Below are 21,461 nucleotides of genomic sequence, written 5' to 3'. Positions count from 1 at the left end.
ATGAACACCTAATATGTAATTATACAAGAGCACTGAATGTATATAACCTTTTAACCCAATTTTAAATTGTATTTTAACGTTAAATTACGAACATCCACCAAAAGATAAAAAATTCTAACAAATCGATAAAATTCATAACATAGACAAATTTCGTCTACAAAATAACACATATGCAAAACTCACAAATAAACAAAAGTAACTCACAATCATCATAGGAAAAACAACGAAATGATAATGGTTGCAGATAGAAATCTGTTTTTTTCCTATGCCGCGGATGAGTCATATTGTTAAAATCAAGGTTCTCTTTGAATTCCACCACTTCCCGTAGACAGTAGATAACACTTGGTTACGTTAAACACACACACACACACACACACACACACACAAAGAAAAAAAATCAGTGGCATCTTTCTTCTTCCTAAAGATCGATGGCTTCAATTCTAATACAATTATTTGCCAGTGAGGTAGAGGAAGTAAAGCCACATTTTCGAAATATTTACAAAGCACTAAAATTCCTTAGTATAGATTGAGCAGGAAGGTTTTGGGGGAAGATTAAGTATATGATTAATATTTAAAATCATATTGGGAAATCTTCAATAGGACAAAATAATCAATACAGACAGAACCAAATATCCTAGATCTTGCTCAATTTGATCTTAATGATGAATCCCTAGTACCGGGTGGTAAAACGAATCACTATTACCGGCTCGTGAAAAAGAATCACCACTCCTGGGTAATAAAAATGAATCATTACTACTTGGTGGTGAAAAAGAATCACTACTACCGGGTGGTAAAAATGTATCACTACCACTGGGTGGTGATAAAGAATCACCACTACCGGGTGGTCAAAAAGAATCATCACTATCGGGTGGTAAAAACGAATCACTAATACTGGGTGATGATAAAGAATCCCCACTACCGGGTGGTGAAAATGAATAACTACTACCGGGTGGTGAAAAATAATCACTACTACTGGGTGGTGAAAGAGGATAACCACTACTGGGTGGTGAAAGAGGATAACCACTACTGGGTGGTGTAAAAGAATCAATACTACCGGATGGTAAAAACGAATCACTACTACCAGGTGGTGAAAAAGAATCACTACTATCGGGTGGTGAAAAAAGATCACTACTACCGGGTGGTGTTTTAAAAAGAGTCACTATTACCGGGTGATGAAAAAGAATCACTATTACCGGGTGGGGAAAAAGAATCAATAATACCGGGTAGTAAAAACGAATCACTACTACCAGGTGGTGAAAAAGAATCATTACTACCTGGTGGTGGAAAAGAATCAATACTACCGGGTGATGAAAAATAATCACCACTACTGGGTGGTGAAAAAGAATGGCTATTACAAGGTGGTGAAAAACAATTACCACTTTCAGGTGGTGAAAAATAATCATTATTACCGGGCGGTGAAAAATCTCTACTACCGGGTGGTGAAAAAGAATTGCTACTACCGGGTGGTGAAAAAGAATCACTACTTCCGAGTGGTGAAAAAGAATCACCACTACCGGGTGGTTAAAAAGAATCACTACTACTGGGTAGTGAAAAAGAATTACCAGTAGTGGGTGGTGAAAAAGAATCACTACTAACGGGTGATAAAATCACTATTACCTGGTGGTGAAAAATGAATCACCACTACCGGGTGGTGAAAGAGAATCACTACTACCAGGTGGTGAAAAGAATCACTATATACTGGTAGTGAAAAAGAATCACCACTACTGGGTGGTGAAAAAGAATCACTGCTACCGGGTAGTAAAAATGAATCATTACCACCGAGTGGTGAAAAAGAATCCCCACTATCGGGTGGTGAAAAAGAATCACCACTACCAGGTGGTGTAAAGAATCATTACTACCAGGTGGTGATAAAGAATTACCACTACTGGGTGGTGAAAAGAATCACTATTACCAGGCGGTAAAAACAAATCACTACTACAGGGTGGTGAAAGAGAATCACCATTACCGGGTGCTGAAAAAGAATCACCAATATCGGGTGGTAAAAACGAATCACTACTGGCGGGTGGTGAAAAAGAATAACCACTACTGCGTTGTGAGGAAGAATCACTACTACCGGGTGGTGATAAAGAATCACTATTACCGGGTGGTGAAAAAAGAATCACCACTATCAGGTGGTGAAAAATAAGCACTATTAATGGGTGACGAACAAAGAATCACCACTACCGGGTGGCGAAAAAGAATTACTATTGCCAAGTGGGGAAAAAAGAATCCCCACAACCGGGTGGTGAAAGAGAATCACTACTACCAGGTGGTGAAAAGAATCACTATTACTGGGTGGTGAAAAAGAATGACTATTACCAATTGGTGAAATAAGAATCACCACTACCGGGTGGTGAAAAAGAATCACCACTACCAGGTGGTGAAAAAGAATCACTACTACCGGGTGGTGTAAAGAATCATTACTACCAGGTGGTGAAAATGAATCACCACTACTGGGTGATGAAAAAGAATCACTATTATCGGGTGGTAAAAACGAATAACCACTACCGGGTTGTGAGGAAGAATCACTACTACCGAGTGGTGAAAAAGAATCACTATTACCGGGTGGTGAAAAAAGAATCACCACTATCAGGTGGTGAAAAAGAATCACTATTACCGGGTGATGAAAAAAGAATCCCCACTACCGGGTGGTGAAAAAGAATCACTACTTCAGGGTGGTGTAAAGAACTATTACTACCAGGTGGTGAAAAAGAATCACCACTACTGGGTGGTGAAAAAGAATCACTATTACCGGACGGTAAAAACAAATCACTACTACAGAGTGGAGAAAAAGAATCACCCCTACTGGATGGTAAAAGCAAATCACCAATACAGAGTGGTGAAAAAGAATCACCACTACTGGGTGCTGAAAAAGAATCACCACTATCGGGTGGTAAAAACGAATCACTACTGGCGGGTGGTGAAAGAGAATAACCACTACCGGGTTGTGAGGAAGAATCACTACTACCGGGTGGTGAAAAAAATCACCACTATCAGGTGGTGAAAAAGAATCACTATTACCGGGTGGTGAAAAAAGAATCACCACTACCGAGTGGCGAAAAAGAATCACTACTATCAGGTGGTGAAAAAGAATCACTATTACCGATTGGTGAAAAAAGAATCACCACTACCGGGTGGCGAAAAAGAATCACTATTACCGGGTGGTGTAAAGAATCATTACTACCAGGTGGTGAAAAAGAATCACCACTACCGGGTGGCGAAAAAGAATCACTGTTAGTGGGTGGTGAAAAAGAATCACTATTACTAATTGGTGAAAAAGAATCACTATTACTAATTGGTGAAAAAAGAATCACCACTACCGGGTGGTGAAAAAGAATCACCACTACCGGGTGGTGAAAAAAAATCACTACTACCGGGTGGTGTAAAGAATCATTACTACCAGGTGGTGAAAAAGAATCACCACTACCGGGTGGTGAAAAAGAATCACTACTACCGGGTGGTGTAAAGAATCATTACTACCAGGTGGTGAAAAAGAATCACCACTACTGGGTGATGAAAAAGAATCACTATTATCGGGCGGTAAAAACAAATCACTGCTACAGGGTGCTGAAAAAGAATCTCCACTATCGGGTGGTAAAAACGAATCACTACTGGCGGGTGGTGAAAAAGAATAACCACTACCGGGTTGTGAGGAAGAATCACTACTACCGGGTGGTGAAAAAGAATCACTATTACCGGGTGGTGAAAAAAAAATCACCACTATCAGGTGGTGAAAAAGAATCACTATTACCGGGTGGTGAAAAAAGAATCACCACTACCGGGTGGCGAAAAAGAATCACTATTACCAGGAGGTGAAAAAGAATCACTATTACCGATTGGTGAAAAAAGAACCGCCACTACCGGCTGGTGCAAAAAGAATCATCACTACCGGGTGGTGAAAAAGAAATGATTCGCAAGGATAATTACAATGATTTTAGTATGGGATTTGGAATAAAGCAGATTAATGGGTATTGAAATTTAACTCGATAAGTTAATTCAACACTAAGCGAGTTTTTCCTCTTCCGAAGCTGTGGTCAATAAAAGAACAGACACAAACAATTACAAAGCATCGGGAACTTGGTTGAATAAGGTCATGAGTTCGATCCTTCCTCAGAATGCCAAACTATTCTGATATGAATGGCAGGGGTCAAATTATGAGGGGGGGGGGGGTTTAACAGAAAAGATTGGAGCCTGAAACTTTGAAACTAGTTTTATGAGTATGTATGTGAAACGTAGGTTGCAATGTTGAGGCATCCTTTGAAATGAGGAACGGCTTCATACGTTATTACATTGCTAACCAGATAGGAAAATAAGGAAGAATCCTTTTTATTTTCCCAAAGTACACTAGAATGTATAAGGTTTATGCTTAGTCTAATATGTTTGTGTCTATGAGAATGTACAGCATGTGTATTTTCTATATAGAGACAACACACACACATACAATATATATATATATATATATATATATATATATATATATATATATATATATATATATATATATATATATATATATATATATATACTCAAAGAGACCTGGCTGAAACATTCTTCAGCCTGACCCCATAAAGTATTGATATGCATAATATGTATGACACCTTTACATGTGTATATATATATTTTTCCCTGTTGGAGCCCCTGGGCTTATAGCATCTTGCTTTTCCAACTAGGGTTGTAGCTTGGATAGTAATAATAATAATAATAATAATAATAATATATACGTATATATATATATATATATATATATATATATATATATATATATATATATATATATATATATATATATATGGGCAAACTGAAAAATAACTTGCCGATTATTAATGTACTCTAAGATTTTGAGGAACTTACAAAAATATTAATCAACACTTTAATTGTAAGTTGTAAGTTTCAATGAAATCTGGTTAATAATGAGAAAGCAAAACTATATATGTTGCAAACAAGGCCATTTCATTGTTAAAAAAAAATAAAGCCCGTTCAGTCAAACCATTTTATCTTATATTTCATGTGCAGAGAATCATATTTATTGATGTTTGTATAATGTATCCAAGCTACTGATGTTATCCAAATAACAGCGACGAAGATCCTCCCACAGTCATGTTTCGTCGCCACATTCATTCCATGTGGGAGTAGTTGACTCTGGGCGCATATAAAAGCAAGCGTTGGATTAAGCATCGTCAGTCGCTAGAAGGCTCACCTGTGGGTAAGTTGTGTATTGATATCCAGATTCGGTGATCCTTGTGACATAGAAATTACACAACTGCATACTTCGTGGATAACAGTGAACGAGTGATATTTGTGAAAGGTGTTAGAATTTACTATACAAATACTATCTGTACGGAGGTATTTGAACATGATTTCAGATATCACTTCAAAAGATTTAGTGCATTTATGTGTTCAGTGAACTTAGTCGAAAACTAGTGACTTGTAACGCAATATAAAAAATTTAGTGTTTGAATAGCAGTTGAAGATTTGTGTGTGTGAGAGAGAGAGAGAGAGAGAGAGAGAGAGAGAGAGAGAGAGAGTGTGCGTGGCGGCTACATTGTTCGTATATGTTTTAGATACATTGAAGATAATACATCATTAAATTATTTTTAAAGAATATTTTATCATCCACATTCTTAATTTCATCACGCAAGTTTACTTGTCATATTCAGTTTGAAATTCATTCGGTATTACGATCGTAAGTAATTTTGCCTTAGGATATACCGGTACATGTTCATGAACATCAATATCAAGAAAAACAAATAGAGACTTTTTTTATCGTATAAGTTTCCAAGTGACAATTTTCATATATATTCATTTTCGCAGAGTCAACAGTAAATCATGTTCGCCATTGGTTTTTTTCAAAAATATTCTATTTAAGTAAGTTTTAATAATTCAATCCATATATCTTTATTCATAAGTTCTCGCGAATGCTAAATAATAATCAAAGGCCTCGAATGATGAGAATAGTGACTGGCTGAATCAGGAAATTCACAGTGACAATCAATACTGGTAATGATTAATCGTCTGTAATTGAAAAAAAAAATAACTAACCGGTCATTAATATCCTAACTTTAAATTGCTACTACCTTTTAACAGTCATGAATAACTTCACGCATTTCAAATACACTTGCATCATGATATTTCATATCAGAATGCGATAATTATCTGTTAGATAAATAGTTTTAGCATTCTACTTAGTATTTACTATTAATACACAATTTCCATTGTCATGATAATTTGTTTTAATGGGAAATTATCCTCTAACATAAACACATTTCTACTTCAGGAAATACAGTAACACCAGCAACACCAAATCAAAACCACCACCATGTGTGACGACGAAGAAGCGTCAGTCCTCGTTTGCGACAATGGCTCCGGTCTTGTCAAGGCTGGCTTCGCCGGTGATGACGCTCCCCGAGCTGTCTTCCCTTCCATCGTTGGCCGTGCTCGTCACCAAGGTGTGATGGTCGGTATGGGTCAGAAGGACGCCTACGTCGGTGATGAAGCCCAGAGCAAGCGTGGTATCCTTACTCTCAAGTACCCTATTGAGCATGGCATCATCACCAACTGGGACGACATGGAGAAGGTCTGGTACCACACCTTCTACAATGAGCTCCGTGTTGCCCCTGAGGAGTGTCCCACCATGCTCACTGAGGCTCCCCTCAACCCTAGATTATGTTTGAGTCCTTTACCATGCCAGCCATGTACGTCTGCATCCAGGCTGTCCTTTCCTTATACGCCTCTGGTCGTACCACTGGTCAGGTTTGCGACTCTGGTGATGGTGTAACCCACATGGTTCCAGTCTATGAAGGTTTTGCTCTTCCCCATGCCATCCTTCGTCTTGATCTGGCTGGCCGTGATATCACCAACTACTTGATGAAGATCCTGACTGAGCGTGGCTACTCCTTCACCACCACCGCTGAACGTGAAATCGTCCGTGACATCAAGGAAAAGCTTTGCTATATGGCCCTTGACTTTGAAAACGAGATGAACACTGCTGCTGCTTCCTCTTCCATTGACAAGTCTTATGAACTCCCTGATGGTCAGGTCATTACCATTGGCAACGAGCGTTTCCGTGCCCCTGAGTCTCTCTTCCAACCTTCCTTCTTGGGTATGGAATCTGCTGGTGTCCACGAGACCGTCCACAATTCCATTATGAGGTGTGACATTGACATCAGGAAGGACCTGTTGGCCAACATTGTTATGTCTGGTGGTACCACCATGTATGCTGGTATTGCTGACAGGATGCAGAAGGAAATCACTGGCCTTTCCCCCTCAACTGTCAAGGTCAAGATTATCGCTCCTCCTGAGAGGAAGTACTCCGTCTGGATCGGAGGTTCCATCTTGGGTTCACTGTCTACTTTCCAGAGCATGTGGATCACCCGCGAAGAGTATGACGAGTCTGGTCCAGGCATTGTTCACCGCAAGTGCTTCTAATATATATGGAAATTAGTACATATTATATAAAAATAAATATTTTGTAATTTGAAATTTTTCTAGTTTTATTCCACAAGCTAAAATCTACTTGTTTTCGAATAAGTAACCAAAGGAATATGTTTAAAATCTCCAGAACTTGAAACAGTACCGTACACATAGTGTTATTAGATCTAAAATAACAACTATACACAAATTACCAATTGAGAATCTTTCCTTTCACTAATCGATTCACATATTAATAACATTATTTTGCTTCAAGTCAAGACTAAAAGCTAGCAAGAAGTGTCACTTATGGCCTTTGAAAATCAAAAGTATCTAAAAATTGACTCCACACTTTATATTTATACTACAATAGATTGACATGACTGCAATGGATATTTAATAACTATGACAGAAGGTAGCTTAAAAATCCTAAATAAGTCAATAACATTATAGTGGTAAAACATAACTGACTTCGCTAAAATCGAAGATTTTGAGAAGGGTATGTATTCACCCCTGTATTCTGTTTACAAGTTTATTTATTTGTTTGTTTGTTTGTGAGCAACTTTACACAAAAACTGCAGTACCCATTTTGACCAGGCTTGGTAGACATTTTAGGTATCCTATTAGAACAAGGCATTTTTTATTATGTAAGCTATTCTTTGGTGCTTGAGTAGAAGGAAGGCTCTACCGGTTCCTTATTTCAAACAAATACCAACAAAGTTTGTTTACTAAAGGACGTTTCTTTAACATAAAAAAAATAATCTTATTTTCCCCACAAAATTATAATAAATATTATACATACTCTAAATTGTAAGGGCATAAAATCCTTTTCACTGAGCACGAGAATACACACATAAATGCAGTAAGATAATTAGATAGGAATAAAAGTGATTCTGTTCAGTATGCAAATTATCAAATGGCAATGAATGTACGAAAATTTATACATACATACATATACCAAAGGCACTTCCCCCAATTTTGGGGGGTAGCCGACAACAACAAGAAACAAAACAAAAAGGGGACCTCTACTCTCTACGTGCCTTAGACGAAAATTTATAACCTAATAAAAAATTCATTTCATATGCTAAATCTCTTTGATTCATGAAATAGTTAGAATTGTAACTGAAATAAATAAAATTAATATGAAAAAGCACAAAACATACGTTCAATTTACAAGATAACACACTCACACAAATATGTGCATACAAGAAGTGAATAAAAATCAAATTCCTCACTTCACCCCCAAGAGTAAATTTTCCTTACTTACGTTGCAATTAATAGAGTTTTGGCATATTTCCTCTTACTACAATTCGATTTTTAAAAAGAATATTTAATATAGCAATAATAGTGATAGAAAGGTAAAATTAGTAAATCTAAAAAAGGGACGACTACAGTATATTAAATGCCATGGCTAATTTTGAATTGGGAAAATTGAAGGTAGATATAATAAATATTTAGAATAGTATTGGGAAATCCTCCTAAGAAAAATATATCTACGTTGCAAAGGAATTGATTACTTTTATCTTGATGATAATTTTATACATATTAACTGAGCCTGACATTAAACATTGCAAATATGGAAAATTATTTTTTCTTTTTCTTTGCGGATACTCTCAACACTTTACAATATGATCTGGGATGAGGCATAAGATTGATTCTTGCCATTTCACACTAGATTATTTTTTCTTCTCTCTGAGCTGTTGTTAACTGTGAAATAAATCATCCATAAACAATGCTGAAGCCCAAAACTATAAATCTTATATAATGAGCATACATACAAAACAAAAAACCTTAATCTTGAGGCATCCAAGATGGTTTTTCGAAAAATTTTATTACATACTTAACCATATGAGAAATCAGGTAAGGAACCTTTTTTTTTTCCGCGGTAAAAGCTGAACCTAGGTACACTGGTAAAATTGAATTTACTGGTTTGTCCAGTGTTAGGAAAATTTCACACGCATATACAGACAACTACATATACTCACACAAATGCACACGTACACTGACATATACACATTATATATATATATATATATATATATATATATATATATATATATATATATATATATATATATGTATGTATGTATGTATATATATATGTATATATATATATATATATATATATATGTATACATATTTATATATATATATATATATATATATATATATATATATATACACACACACATATATATATACATATATATATACACACATTATATATATGTGTATATATATATATATATATATATATATATATATATATATATATATATATATATATAAAGACCTTTTCTGAGTGGGATACCTTAAAGTGATGAAAAGGTTTGCGTATCGCCATGATCAGCATAGTTGTACTAGTCAGGAACACCAATACTAGGTAGGTTTGCTATGAGGAATCAGACCCAAATCTCCTACCATCCCCAATCCCCACGGGCCAGTGTCGTAATGAAAACTGGCCAAACCCCAGACATGAACTGACATGTCTGAGGCCTTTGTCCTGCATTTGTTGTATAAATATAAAACGAGACAGGGAGGCCTGAAATAATCTTGAGCCTTACCACTTAAAGTATGTATATTTACAGTATGTATGAACATGTGTATACACACCCACACATAATATTATGTGCGTGTGCCGAAATGCTATATAATAACATTTAACAGGGAGTTATTCCAAGGGCAAACCAACAGAATAATTCCTGCTATATTCATACCTATATTGCATATCATGCATAGGCCTCCTATGCAGAAAACATCCAAACTCTATTAAAAACATAGACCTTCAGAGAAAGTTCATCATCAGTGTTAAATATCCCTAAACATCCCCTCGGATAAACTCAAATTGTTCTCGTCGACTTGTGATTTAACCTGAAGATTTAAAACACATTCCAAGTTGGCTATATCAATAAGTCATAAGCTTTTATTTGGTCCACGTATGTCACTAAAACCTTTCATACTAAACACTTGTTTCCCTTACATTGCTTTCTTACGCACGTGGGGTATAAACTTATTCACTTTGGAGAGGACACATTCCAGGTACTTGAGAGAGAGATGCGAACTTGGCTCTTACAAAGGGATAGGCTGGATCTCTTCTACCACTATCCATCTTTCTCAATTAAAATCCTACGTTATGCCTTTACTATTATTTTAACTAACGTTAACTCTTGCTGTTTCCTGTACCATCAACAAAGGAATAATTATTTCCTTCACCAATGGCTTTCGAACACCTAATACAACTTACCTTACAAACCTTGGGTAGCTACACAATCACACTATCACCAACATACCCTGGATTCTATCTTATAATCCCATCAAATTCTTTTTGCAATCTTCAATCTCATAAATGCCCTTTACGTTCTCAGTACTCATTATTTATCTATATTTGCATTTATATATGTATACACACTTTATCTCTCTCACATATACATGAATACATACATATGTTTATACACATACACACGCGCGCACACACACACACACACTCATACATATATATATATATATATATATATATATATATATATATATATATATATATATATATACATATATATATATACCAAAACTATACACATCCTTCATAATTGTGTTGATATTCTTACGTACTATATAAAAAATTTAGGAATTTGCCATGTAACACGTGCTGGCAAACAAACAAAGGAAAATGAGAAAATCGTGAGTTTTGAACAAAATTTCTTGCTTAACTAGAGCAGACGCAGGGTGTGATGCATAAGATATTTAAGAGAAGCACGAAATGGCCTCTCGCTATAAATACGGCACTATTAAATAAAAGCGTCCTTTCCCAAAGTCTTGATAGTTCTGGCACAGCACCCAGAGGTCTCATGGTACAAAAAATTGATAGAAAAGATGAAAATAACAGATTTATTTACTGTCCTTTTTAATTACACTATCTTGTAAACTTAAACAAATTTTCAATGTTGCCAACAACTTGTATATTTGGATTAAATAAGCTTGAAATGAGGCCAAAACTGAGCACAAGAAAAATCATATAATGAAACGCGAGGATGCCGACGGGAAACCTCCGTTTTAAGGGGACAAAAAAAAAAAAAAAAAAAAAAAAACCACACACACACACCATCAACAACAACCCACGCATGTATTTGTTATAAACGGGCAATGCCCACAAAGGCTGCTGGCCAAATATCGCATTCCCCCCAATGTGGGAGTTAGTCATGGGCTTATATAAATGCACCCAGGAGGATCACTCTCTGCTAGTCGCCGAAATACTCACCTCGTGGGTAAGTGACGACCCCTCAAGTGTATCGGTCTTCCGATTGTATCGTAAAACGACCTTTATTCTGCACGACGATCGTCAGTGATGTTTACAATGTCGTTAAGTTTATTCTACTCAACTTAATGCGTCTATACACCGGCACTGTTGATATTTGAAGAATACTGATCTTATGATAAGATTGACGAAGAATTGTGATTATACCCTGGGTGAATGTGCTTTTGACTGTTAACGTCTAGAATAGTGTTGTGCTATCGTAGATTCATCTCATTATCATAATGATATATCCTGGTTTGTAAATATTTAACGCTTCGAATCATATTATGCTAAAATGTAATCGTTCAACTAATCCGTGTTATCTAAGAATATATGAGTAGCTATTCCCTTTTATTTCAGCGAGTGTATATCTCAAAATTACACTATCTGTCCCAAATAATATTTATAAGATCACGATTTTGGGTTAAATTGATATTTCCTCGATGTAGCTTCTATATTTATTTCTAAATAGAATAGCAACTACAATGATTAAATCACTCTCAATCTTATCTCAAAAAAAAAAAGCTTTAAGCAAGCTAAAGAAATTTGTTAAAATAGATATTCTTTAGGCGTTTTCACAGCTTTTAACGATAATTAAAGCACCGGAGAAGGATAGTTCTCTCTGATGGAATCATTATTGTTTTGGAAAAAAAAAATAACTGCATAATATGGATGTTCTTGTGGCGTTTTCGCAGCTTTTAACGATAATTAAAGCTCCAGAGAAGGATAGAAGTTCTTTCTGATGGAATCATTATTGTTTTGGAAAAAAAAAATAACTGCATAATATGGATGTTCTTGTGGCATTTTCGCAGCTTTTAACGATAATTAAAGCTCCAGAGAAGGATAGAAGTTCTTTCTGATGGAATCATTATTGTTTTGGAAAAATCAACTGCATAATCTACAAACAGCATCACACGCAATGGAAGCTTGTCTTAAGCGTTTAGAAAATATACGCTGCCACAAGATTACAGCAAAAGAACATAAAACTTAGGTTGATTTGACAAAAAGACTAAAAAGGCTTACATACGGTACAGGCTAATATTTTACATTTCTTTACGGATTTAAACAAGTATAGAATGATTACTAATAAATGAAATTTTCTAAATTTTGTATTTCATGGTTTCTAGTAAAGGTGAAATTTTAATATGCATGAATTCAAATACAACCAAAGCCTCTACATAAAAATGATTCACATACTTCTAATTTCTAATATCTTCAAGCAGTGAATAGTATCGTAATGTTTAGCATTCTTCATATAGAATTATTTTACAAAAGTACTGATATTTCCAAAAGCTTTAATAATTGTATTTTCAGCATAACTTTTAGAATCTCAGCTAGTCGTTATTTAAAGCCAAAACTTCTATGAAAAAAAAAATAAAAAACATTTTTCTTTCATTGCCAGGACATCAATAACATCTAATCAAAACCACCACCATGTGTGACGACGAAGAAGCGTCAGTGCTCGTTTGCGACAATGGCTCCGGTCTTGTCAAGGCTGGCTTCGCAGGTGATGACGCTCCTCGAGCTGTCTTCCCCTCCATCGTTGGCCGTGCCCGTCACCAGGGTGTGATGGTCGGTATGGGTCAGAAGGACGCCTACGTCGGTGATGAGGCCCAGAGCAAGAGAGGTATCCTCACCCTCAAGTACCCCATCGAACATGGCATCATCACCAACTGGGACGACATGGAGAAGGTCTGGTACCACACCTTCTACAATGAGCTCCGTGTTGCCCCTGAGGAGTGCCCCACCATGCTCACTGAGGCTCCCCTCAACCCAAAGGCCAACCGTGAGAAGATGACTCAGATCATGTTTGAGTCCTTTAGCATGCCAGCCATGTACGTCTGCATTCAGGCAGTCCTTTCTTTATACGCCTCTGGTCGTACAACTGGTCAGGTTTGCGACTCTGGTGATGGTGTGACCCACATGGTTCCTGTCTATGAAGGTTTTGCTCTTCCCCATGCTATCCTTCGTCTTGATCTGGCTGGCCGTGACATCACCAATTACTTAATGAAGATTCTAACTGAACGTGGCTACTCTTTCACCACCACCGCTGAACGTGAAATCGTTCGTGACATTAAGGAAAAGCTTTGCTATATGGCTTTGGACTTTGAAAACGAGATGAACACTGCTGCTGCTTCTTCTTCCATTGACAAGTCTTATGAACTCCCTGATGGTCAGGTCATTACCATTGGCAACGAGCGTTTCCGTGCCCCTGAGTCTCTCTTCCAGCCTTCCTTCTTAGGTATGGAATCTGCTGGTGTCCACGAGACCGTCCACAACTCCATCATGAGGTGTGATATTGACATCAGGAAGGACCTGTTGGCCAACATTGTCATGTCTGGTGGTACCACCATGTATGCTGGTATTGCTGACAGGATGCAGAAGGAGATTACCAACTTGGCACCTTCAACTGTCAAGGTCAAGATCATCGCTCCCCCTGAGAGGAAGTACTCCGTCTGGATCGGCGGTTCTATCCTCGGCTCCCTGTCCACTTTCCAGTCCATGTGGATCACCAAGGAAGAGTATGAAGAGTCTGGTCCAGGCATCGTTCACCGCAAGTGCTTCTAATTATCTTGCTAAAAAGTAAATCATATCTAATAACTATGAGCGAAATGCCTTAGGCGACTAAGTCTATATGTCCCACTTACTTCTGAATCTTATTATGGTGTCACAATCTATTAAACCGCCTTTTCTGTGACATCCCATGTTATGTCTCTAACTATAAATATCTTTATGTAATGTAATAGAAAGAACAAATATATTCTTAGATTAAAATTAAGTCTTTTACTTCTATAATCGTTGTGATTAGAATCTTCTTTTACATCATTTAGGGCCTTACAACGTTTTTTCAATCGACTCCATATCCATTAGGAGATTTAATCATAACATTGGTAAAACGTTGGAAGTAAGTCCTCAGAGAGAGAGAGAGAGAGAGAGAGAGAGAGAGAGAGAGAGAGAGAGAGAGAGAGAGAGAGAGAGAGAGATACTTTTCGGAAATCATGAAGGAAAACGGTGAAGATGATCTAAAGACACTGCGTGACTCAGCCATAGACATAATAGAAAGTGGCCTTTGTCAACCCAGCACAACATTGAAGTGTCTTAGTAAAGAATCGAAATAGTCCTGATAAGTCATTTTACTAACAACAAAAATTCATAAATTCTTACAGTTTAATTCTATTTCTCTATCATAAGTAAAATGTTCGAAATTATTTACAAATACAATGATTTTATAAGGATCTAGTTTTCCATAACATTACACAGAAACGTGTTATTATTACTATTATTATTATTGCTTGCTAAGCTACAAACCTAGTTGGAAAACAGGATGCTATAAGCCCAGGGGCTCCAACAGGGAAAATAGACCAATGAGGAAAGGAAAAGAGGAAATAAGAGAAGTAATTACCAATTAAAATAAAATATCTTAAGAACAGTAACAATATTCCATCCATATACCAAGGCACTTCCCCCAATTTTGGGGGGTAGCCGACACCAACAATGAAACAAAACAAAAGGGGACCTCTACTCTCTACGTTCCTTCAGCCTAACCAGGGACTCAACCGAGTTCAGCTGGTACTGCTAGGGTGCCAAAGCCCAACCTCCCACATTATCCACCACAGATGAAGCTTCATAATGCTGAATCCCCTACTGCTGCTACCTCCGCAGTCATCTAAGGCACCGGAGGAAGCAGCAGGGCCTACTGGAACTGCGTCACAATCGCTCGCCATTCATTCCTATTTCTAGCACGCTCTCTTGCCTCTCTCACATCTATCCTCCTATCACCCAGAGCTTTCTTCACACCATCCATCCACCCAAACCTTGGCCTTCCTCTTGTACTTCTCCCATCAACTCTTGCATTCATCACCTTCTTTAGCAGACAACCATTTTCCATTCTCTCAACATGGCCAAACCACCTCAACACATTCATATCCACTCTAGCCGCTAACTCATTTCTTACACCCGTTCTCTCCCTCACCACTTCGTTCCTAACCTTATCTACTCGAGATACACCAGCCATACTCCTTAGACACTTCATCTCAAACACATTAAATTTCTGTCTCTCCATCACTTTCATTCCCCACAACTCCGATCCATACATCACAGTTGGTACAATCACTTTCTCATATAGAACTCTCTTTACATTCATGCCCAACCCTCTATTTTTTACTACTCCCTTAACTTAACGAGTAACAATATTAAAATAAATATTTCCCATATAAACTATAAAAACTTTAACAAAACAAGAAAAAGAGAAACAATTTCGGATGCCCTTTAATTGTAACCCTAAGCTTCCTGGTTTTATCTACATATCAACTGTATAAACATTATCGATGTTCGACATTTTCCTCTTTTGAGCTGACAAATCTAAACAAATATTCCCAAGAGGTTTGAAAGTACATTTGAAAGTCTTTTGTCCATTTGGTTACTTGTCTCAGACGTTACACAAAATTATCGAAAAAAAAAAGCCTATTACTGCTCTCTTTCAAACGTTCAACCCATCGCGGTCTTAGGCATCAAACGTCTAAGCCATCAGTCTCACTGTATAGCATTTATAGGTTGTAATATTGTGTTAATTGATTGTATGATTAAAACTAAAAATTCCATCTTCTTCTTGTCCTTAAGCATAAAGTCTTATTGGTAGATATACCTTAATTGTGAGTTTGCAATATTTCGACTAACCGAAAACGGCCTAAACAAGCTAAACTAAACAAACCAGCATAATCATCGCCTGTTGTTCGTATATCAAGACATTTTACGTATCGGTTTTTCTTTAGCACTCTTCAGTACTCAATAAAAAAAAAATCAACATGATTCACCGTACACTATTAAAAATTTGCATTAAAAAACCGTAAATGCCTGGCAACATTTATTCCAGGATTTTTACCTTATAAAAACGGATATATAAACGTAAAGGAGTGATATTACAGTCACCAACCCGTAAAATATAATAATAAAGTAAGATAAAATTACGGTCGCCTGTATTTTACTGAAATACGGCTGAGAACAATATATTTTCACAGAGAATTTCTGATTAAAATTACGGTTCTTTTTAACAGTGTACCTGTTCTAAAAATGTTAAACAAAAGGGCAGGTTACAAAAGAACATTTGGATGACACCTGTAATCGTTTACTGTAAATAAGAAAAATGTATAGACAAAAATGTCGGGTAAGTGGAAAGATTCCGACAGTATTGATGAGTTGGAAAGACTTGAAGGAACACCAAACAAGAATACCTTAACAACACGAAGGATAAAAACACCGAACCTTAATTGCTTGAGAAAGCTATGGATTGAAGACTGGCACTTTTCTCCCGTGCCATTGTGAATCTTATAATTACGAAAAGTAATTACTTAATTACTTTTCATATAATGTTATCCTTAATAATGCAAGGCACGTACAATGAGGTGTTGCCTTTTGTTTACTTGTTTTGTTTTTTCTTTTGGAGTCTGTAACCAGTGACGGTGAGATATCAGGTATGATAAAGATTCCGGCTTCGTGCTCAACTAATCAATATATTTTTTCCATAATTTCTTTTTTTTAGTAAGCATTACAAATCTGAGAAACATAGAAATTATAATAATCTTCTCAAAATAATTGAAAGGAAATTAAAGTAAAACCAATTCGAAAAATCATGGATGGAAAAAAAATCTTGGTAAAATATTTACAGACTTCCCAACGAGTCACTTGGTTAACTCTCCCCGTTGAGCAATGAACATTTCAGCACTAACTGTTTAGAAGCTTAATAATGTGAATTGTGATTATAGCTCGGAAACCTCCAACGGAAAACGTATTTTTAATGCCTAAACAATAGTAAATCTACACTATAATGAAGACTCATAATTCCCTTCATATGTTTGTACATACCGTTTGATTTATAAGATCCATGGGAAAGTCACCATTGTTACCTTTCATCACAGAAATTGGAGACTATTTAGCCTTTTACATGATTTGTACTTACAATTCAAGATGCAAGGCAATGCTAAAATACATCATTACAATATCTATTGATACGCTTTCTAAACGAGTAGAGAAAATTCCTTACTTTTACAAATCATTAAATTTTTTATAATTTAATGTCTGACAAAAATGTTTTTAGAACTTGAGGATGGACAATTCTCGAGTACAAAAGGCTAACTCTGGTCATTTGAAAACACTGCCATAAATAAACGTCTAAATCTCAGTGAATTAACTATTGAATAAGATACAAGAAATCAAGTATAGCCGAGGTTAAGTCCAAATAAATCGCTGATGTTCTTATATCATTCAAATAAAACAAAACTCGTATCAATACAAAAGTGGATTGGTGATCCATGGGTATAAATGTACAGTATATAAGAATAGCTTCGCCATAATTCTTTTAAAAAAACTTGCAGAGAGAGAGAGAGAGAGAGAGAGAGAGAGAGAGAGAGAGAGAGAGAGAGAGAGAGAGAGAGAGAGAGATTTAAGAAAAACATATAGCACAACTATCTATCATTAGAGAAGATGACCGAGACTATTTTGCATTAAATTGGCAAAGTATCAAACAGGTGAAATGAGTAACATATGCGTACCAAATAAGGTTGTTTCAGCGATAGGATTATCTAGAATTTATCAAGATACTCTTATAGTTATCGGTGTATGCTAATGTGGTTGCAAAATCTTTTATTGCAATTTGTTTCAGAAACTGTTGTGAATTGATCAAATATTAGAAAAACTGAAAGTATCGAGTTTCAGAAATGATTACATAATCTCTTCAGTAATTTCACAATTCTTCTTTTTATTATGTACTCATATCACTGTAGCAATTATATTTGCTAACGATTTAGCGTAAATAATTACGCAGCTTAAGGTATCGAAGTTAAAATGGAAGAAATTTGGACAAATTATACAAAACAGCAATGAAAATATTTTATTCTTAGAATACTTTTTTATCGTTTTATAAATTAGAAACACTTTCGGTGAACAATTCCTGGTCCAGACTCATCATACTCTTCCTTGGTGATCCACATACTCTGGAAAGTAGAGAGAGATCCAAGGATAGAACCACCAATCCAAACAGAATACTTTCTTTCAGGGGGAGCAATGATCTTAACTTTGACTGTTGAAGGAGCCAAAGCAGTGATTTCCTTCTGCATCCTGTCAGCAATACCAGCATACATGGTGGTACCACCAGACATGACGATGTTGGCCAACAAGTCCTTCCTGATGTCAATGTCACATCTCATGATGGAATTGTGGACGACTTCATGGACTCCAGCAGACTCCATACCCAAGAAAGAGGGCTGGAACAGAGACTCTGGAGCACGGAAACGCTCGTTGCCAATGGTTATAACTTGACCATCGGGAAGTTCATAGGACTTATCAAGAGAAGACGAAGCAGCAGCTACATTCATCTCACTCTCGAAGTCTAAAGCCATATAGCAGAGTTTCTCCTTGATGTCTCGGACAATCTCACGTTCGGCGGTGGTGGTGAAGGAGTAGCCACGCTCAGTCAGGATCTTCATCAAGTAGTTTGTGATGTCACGACCAGCCAGATCAAGACGAAGGATGGCATGAGGAAGTGCAAAACCTTCATAGACTGGAACCATGTGGGTCACACCATCACCAGAGTCACACACTTGCCCGGTGGTACGACCAGAGGCGTAGAGGGAGAGGACAGCCTGGATGCAGACATACATAGCAGGCACTGAGAAAGATTCGAACATGATTTGTGTCATCTTCTCACGGTTAGCTTTCGGGTTGAGGGGAGCCTCGGTAAGCATGGTGGGGCACTCCTCAGGGGCAACACGGAGCTCATTATAGAAGGTGTGGTACCAGATCTTTTCCATGTCGTCCCAGTTGGTGATGATACCATGTTCGATGGGGTACTTGAGGGTGAGGATACCACGCTTGTTCTGGGCCTCATCACCGACGTAGGCGTCCTTCTGACCCATACCAACCATCACACCCTGGTGACGGGCACGGCCAACGATTGAGGGGAAGACAGCTCGGGGAGCGTCATCACCGGCAAAGCCAGCCTTGACAAGACCGGAGCCATTGTCGCAAACGAGCACTGACGCTTCTTCGTCGTCACACATGGTGGTGGCAAGGCTTGGGTATCAGGAAGGCTTGGGTATCAGTAGTGCCTGAAAGGTACAAATAAAAATTCAGATGAATCATACTGACAGGTACAAATAAAAATTCAGATGAACCATACTGATGATTAACTTCGAATTCCTGGGAATGCCACAAGAATAATGAATATAAAATTCAATGTTACTGTTTAAGTAAAACGGAATTTACATATGATTTAATCCATTTGAGAATTATAAGTTAAAATAATTTTAGTCTTTTTAATTAGATTAAAGTTCGTATAAATGCTCGTGAGACACCTGTGCAAATAAATAAATGGGTTGTAGTAAAAATATCTTACAGAATTACAACAGCTGGTAAAAGTTATTTTATCGCAACAACAAGCTCTTACTTCATTTATTTCTGAATATTTCCGACAGAAACTTTTCTTGATGAAAAATAACTGTTTATCGCTGGTCAAAGAAAAAAGAGAAAGCAGATATTATTCAAGAAAATCTAAACCCCTTCATTCCATGAGTGAAGTGACTGTGGTCTAAATATAATAGATAAATAAAAATAATTGAAATTTCCCTCTCTATAAACTTCAGATAACTGCAATATAGAAAAATAATATTTCAACTATTAGATTGTAATTTCTTTGCAGTCATCATAATGAATCTAGCAGTAGTGGTTTTGAATCTACGTGAAACTTTAAAGGTAGTTAACTAAACTCTAACCGAATGCTCGATATAAAAAGTTTACTTGCACGTATTGGAGAATTACCCAAACTTCAACAGCAATGTTATTCAGGTTGTAATTAAAGTTAAATAGCCTTTAACTAAAAGAGGGATTCGTGAACTGAATTTATCTCATTCATTTCACAGATTACCTAGAAAACTGATAACATTTAATGTTCCAAATTCCCAAAATTTTTTTATGAAATATTTCTAGTAATGGCAATCACAATAAAATCTGGAATATTCATCCTTTTTTGATCTCGAGAAAAAATCTCACGAAAAAATATCTCAAAGATTTTTTGCCTTAAAATACATTGCTAGAATCTAAAGAGGTTTTACCTCTTACAGAATTTTTTCACACTAGTTTTTTTTTTTTTTTAACAAGCATCCAATGAAACTTTAACGAACGATATCGCATAAATAAAATCTACACGATTTTACTTTGAATTTCATAGCAACGTTATATTAGATATATTCCAGTTTTGATTTTGTATTCTAATTTTTCTCAAATTTCCCAACATGGACACCCACCCCCGAAAAAAAAAGCTCGAATATTGAGCACATTTGATATCGTGTACTTGAGTCTGGAAAGACTTCTAGTAACTGGATCGATAAAACTACACATTACACGAGAGAGAGAGAGAGAGAGAGAGAGAGAGAGAGAGAGAGAGAGAGAGAGAGAGAGAGAGAGAGAGTTTAGCCGTTAAAAAATAGTTTTACAATATTCTAAAGAAGTCAGTTATTCACAATCAGCAAAACTCAAATTCAATTTGAAAATTCCATGAAAAAAACTGAGTTCCGAAAGTGAAAATATTTTAAGCCTCAAGATGAGGAATCAACTTCCACGATTACTATGCAAACCCATCACAAAGTAAATATGAATATTCTATTGCAAATTATTTTTGCACGGACTTCGACCCAAGTATTCGAGATTCCGGCACGTCAATTACGGCACGCGAGGAGGAGGAGCAGAGTCACTTACCCACTACGGGAGTCTT

The 21,461-nt window shown here is 36.6% G+C and overlaps 2 protein-coding genes and 1 pseudogene across 2 annotated transcripts; 2 read left to right on the top strand and 1 right to left on the bottom strand.

Moving 5' to 3' along the window:
* The first annotated feature begins 5,169 nt into the window (after nucleotides 1-5,169).
* Nucleotides 5,170-7,440, top strand: LOC137653274 (actin, alpha cardiac muscle 2-like; annotated as a pseudogene).
* Nucleotides 7,441-11,556: 4,116 nt separating this feature from the next.
* On the top strand, nucleotides 11,557-14,415 carry LOC137653694 (actin, alpha cardiac muscle 2-like). The gene is made up of 2 exons (XM_068387271.1): nucleotides 11,557-11,669; nucleotides 13,101-14,415. The coding sequence occupies exon 2, from the start codon at nucleotides 13,133-13,135 to the stop codon at nucleotides 14,264-14,266; it is 1,134 nt and encodes a 377-aa protein (XP_068243372.1). The 5' UTR covers nucleotides 11,557-11,669; nucleotides 13,101-13,132; the 3' UTR covers nucleotides 14,267-14,415.
* Nucleotides 14,416-18,611: 4,196 nt separating this feature from the next.
* LOC137653273 (actin, alpha cardiac muscle 2-like) lies at nucleotides 18,612-19,794 on the bottom strand. The gene has a single exon (XM_068386644.1). The coding sequence runs from the start codon at nucleotides 19,750-19,752 to the stop codon at nucleotides 18,619-18,621; it is 1,134 nt and encodes a 377-aa protein (XP_068242745.1). The 5' UTR covers nucleotides 19,753-19,794; the 3' UTR covers nucleotides 18,612-18,618.
* Nucleotides 19,795-21,461: the final 1,667 nt, after the last annotated feature.

Source organism: Palaemon carinicauda, chromosome 14 (genome assembly GCF_036898095.1).
Source record: "Palaemon carinicauda isolate YSFRI2023 chromosome 14, ASM3689809v2, whole genome shotgun sequence".
Taxonomy (NCBI): domain Eukaryota; kingdom Metazoa; phylum Arthropoda; class Malacostraca; order Decapoda; family Palaemonidae; genus Palaemon; species Palaemon carinicauda.
The sequence above is the reverse complement of the archived record's forward strand: the minus strand, read 5'-3'. Positions and strand labels throughout refer to the sequence as shown.

Coding starts and splice junctions, on each gene's coding strand:
- LOC137653273 (XM_068386644.1), bottom strand. CDS start 19,752: ATGTGTGACGACGAAGAAGCGTCAGTGCTCGTTTGCGACAATGGCTCC.
- LOC137653694 (XM_068387271.1), top strand. CDS start 13,133: ATGTGTGACGACGAAGAAGCGTCAGTGCTCGTTTGCGACAATGGCTCC.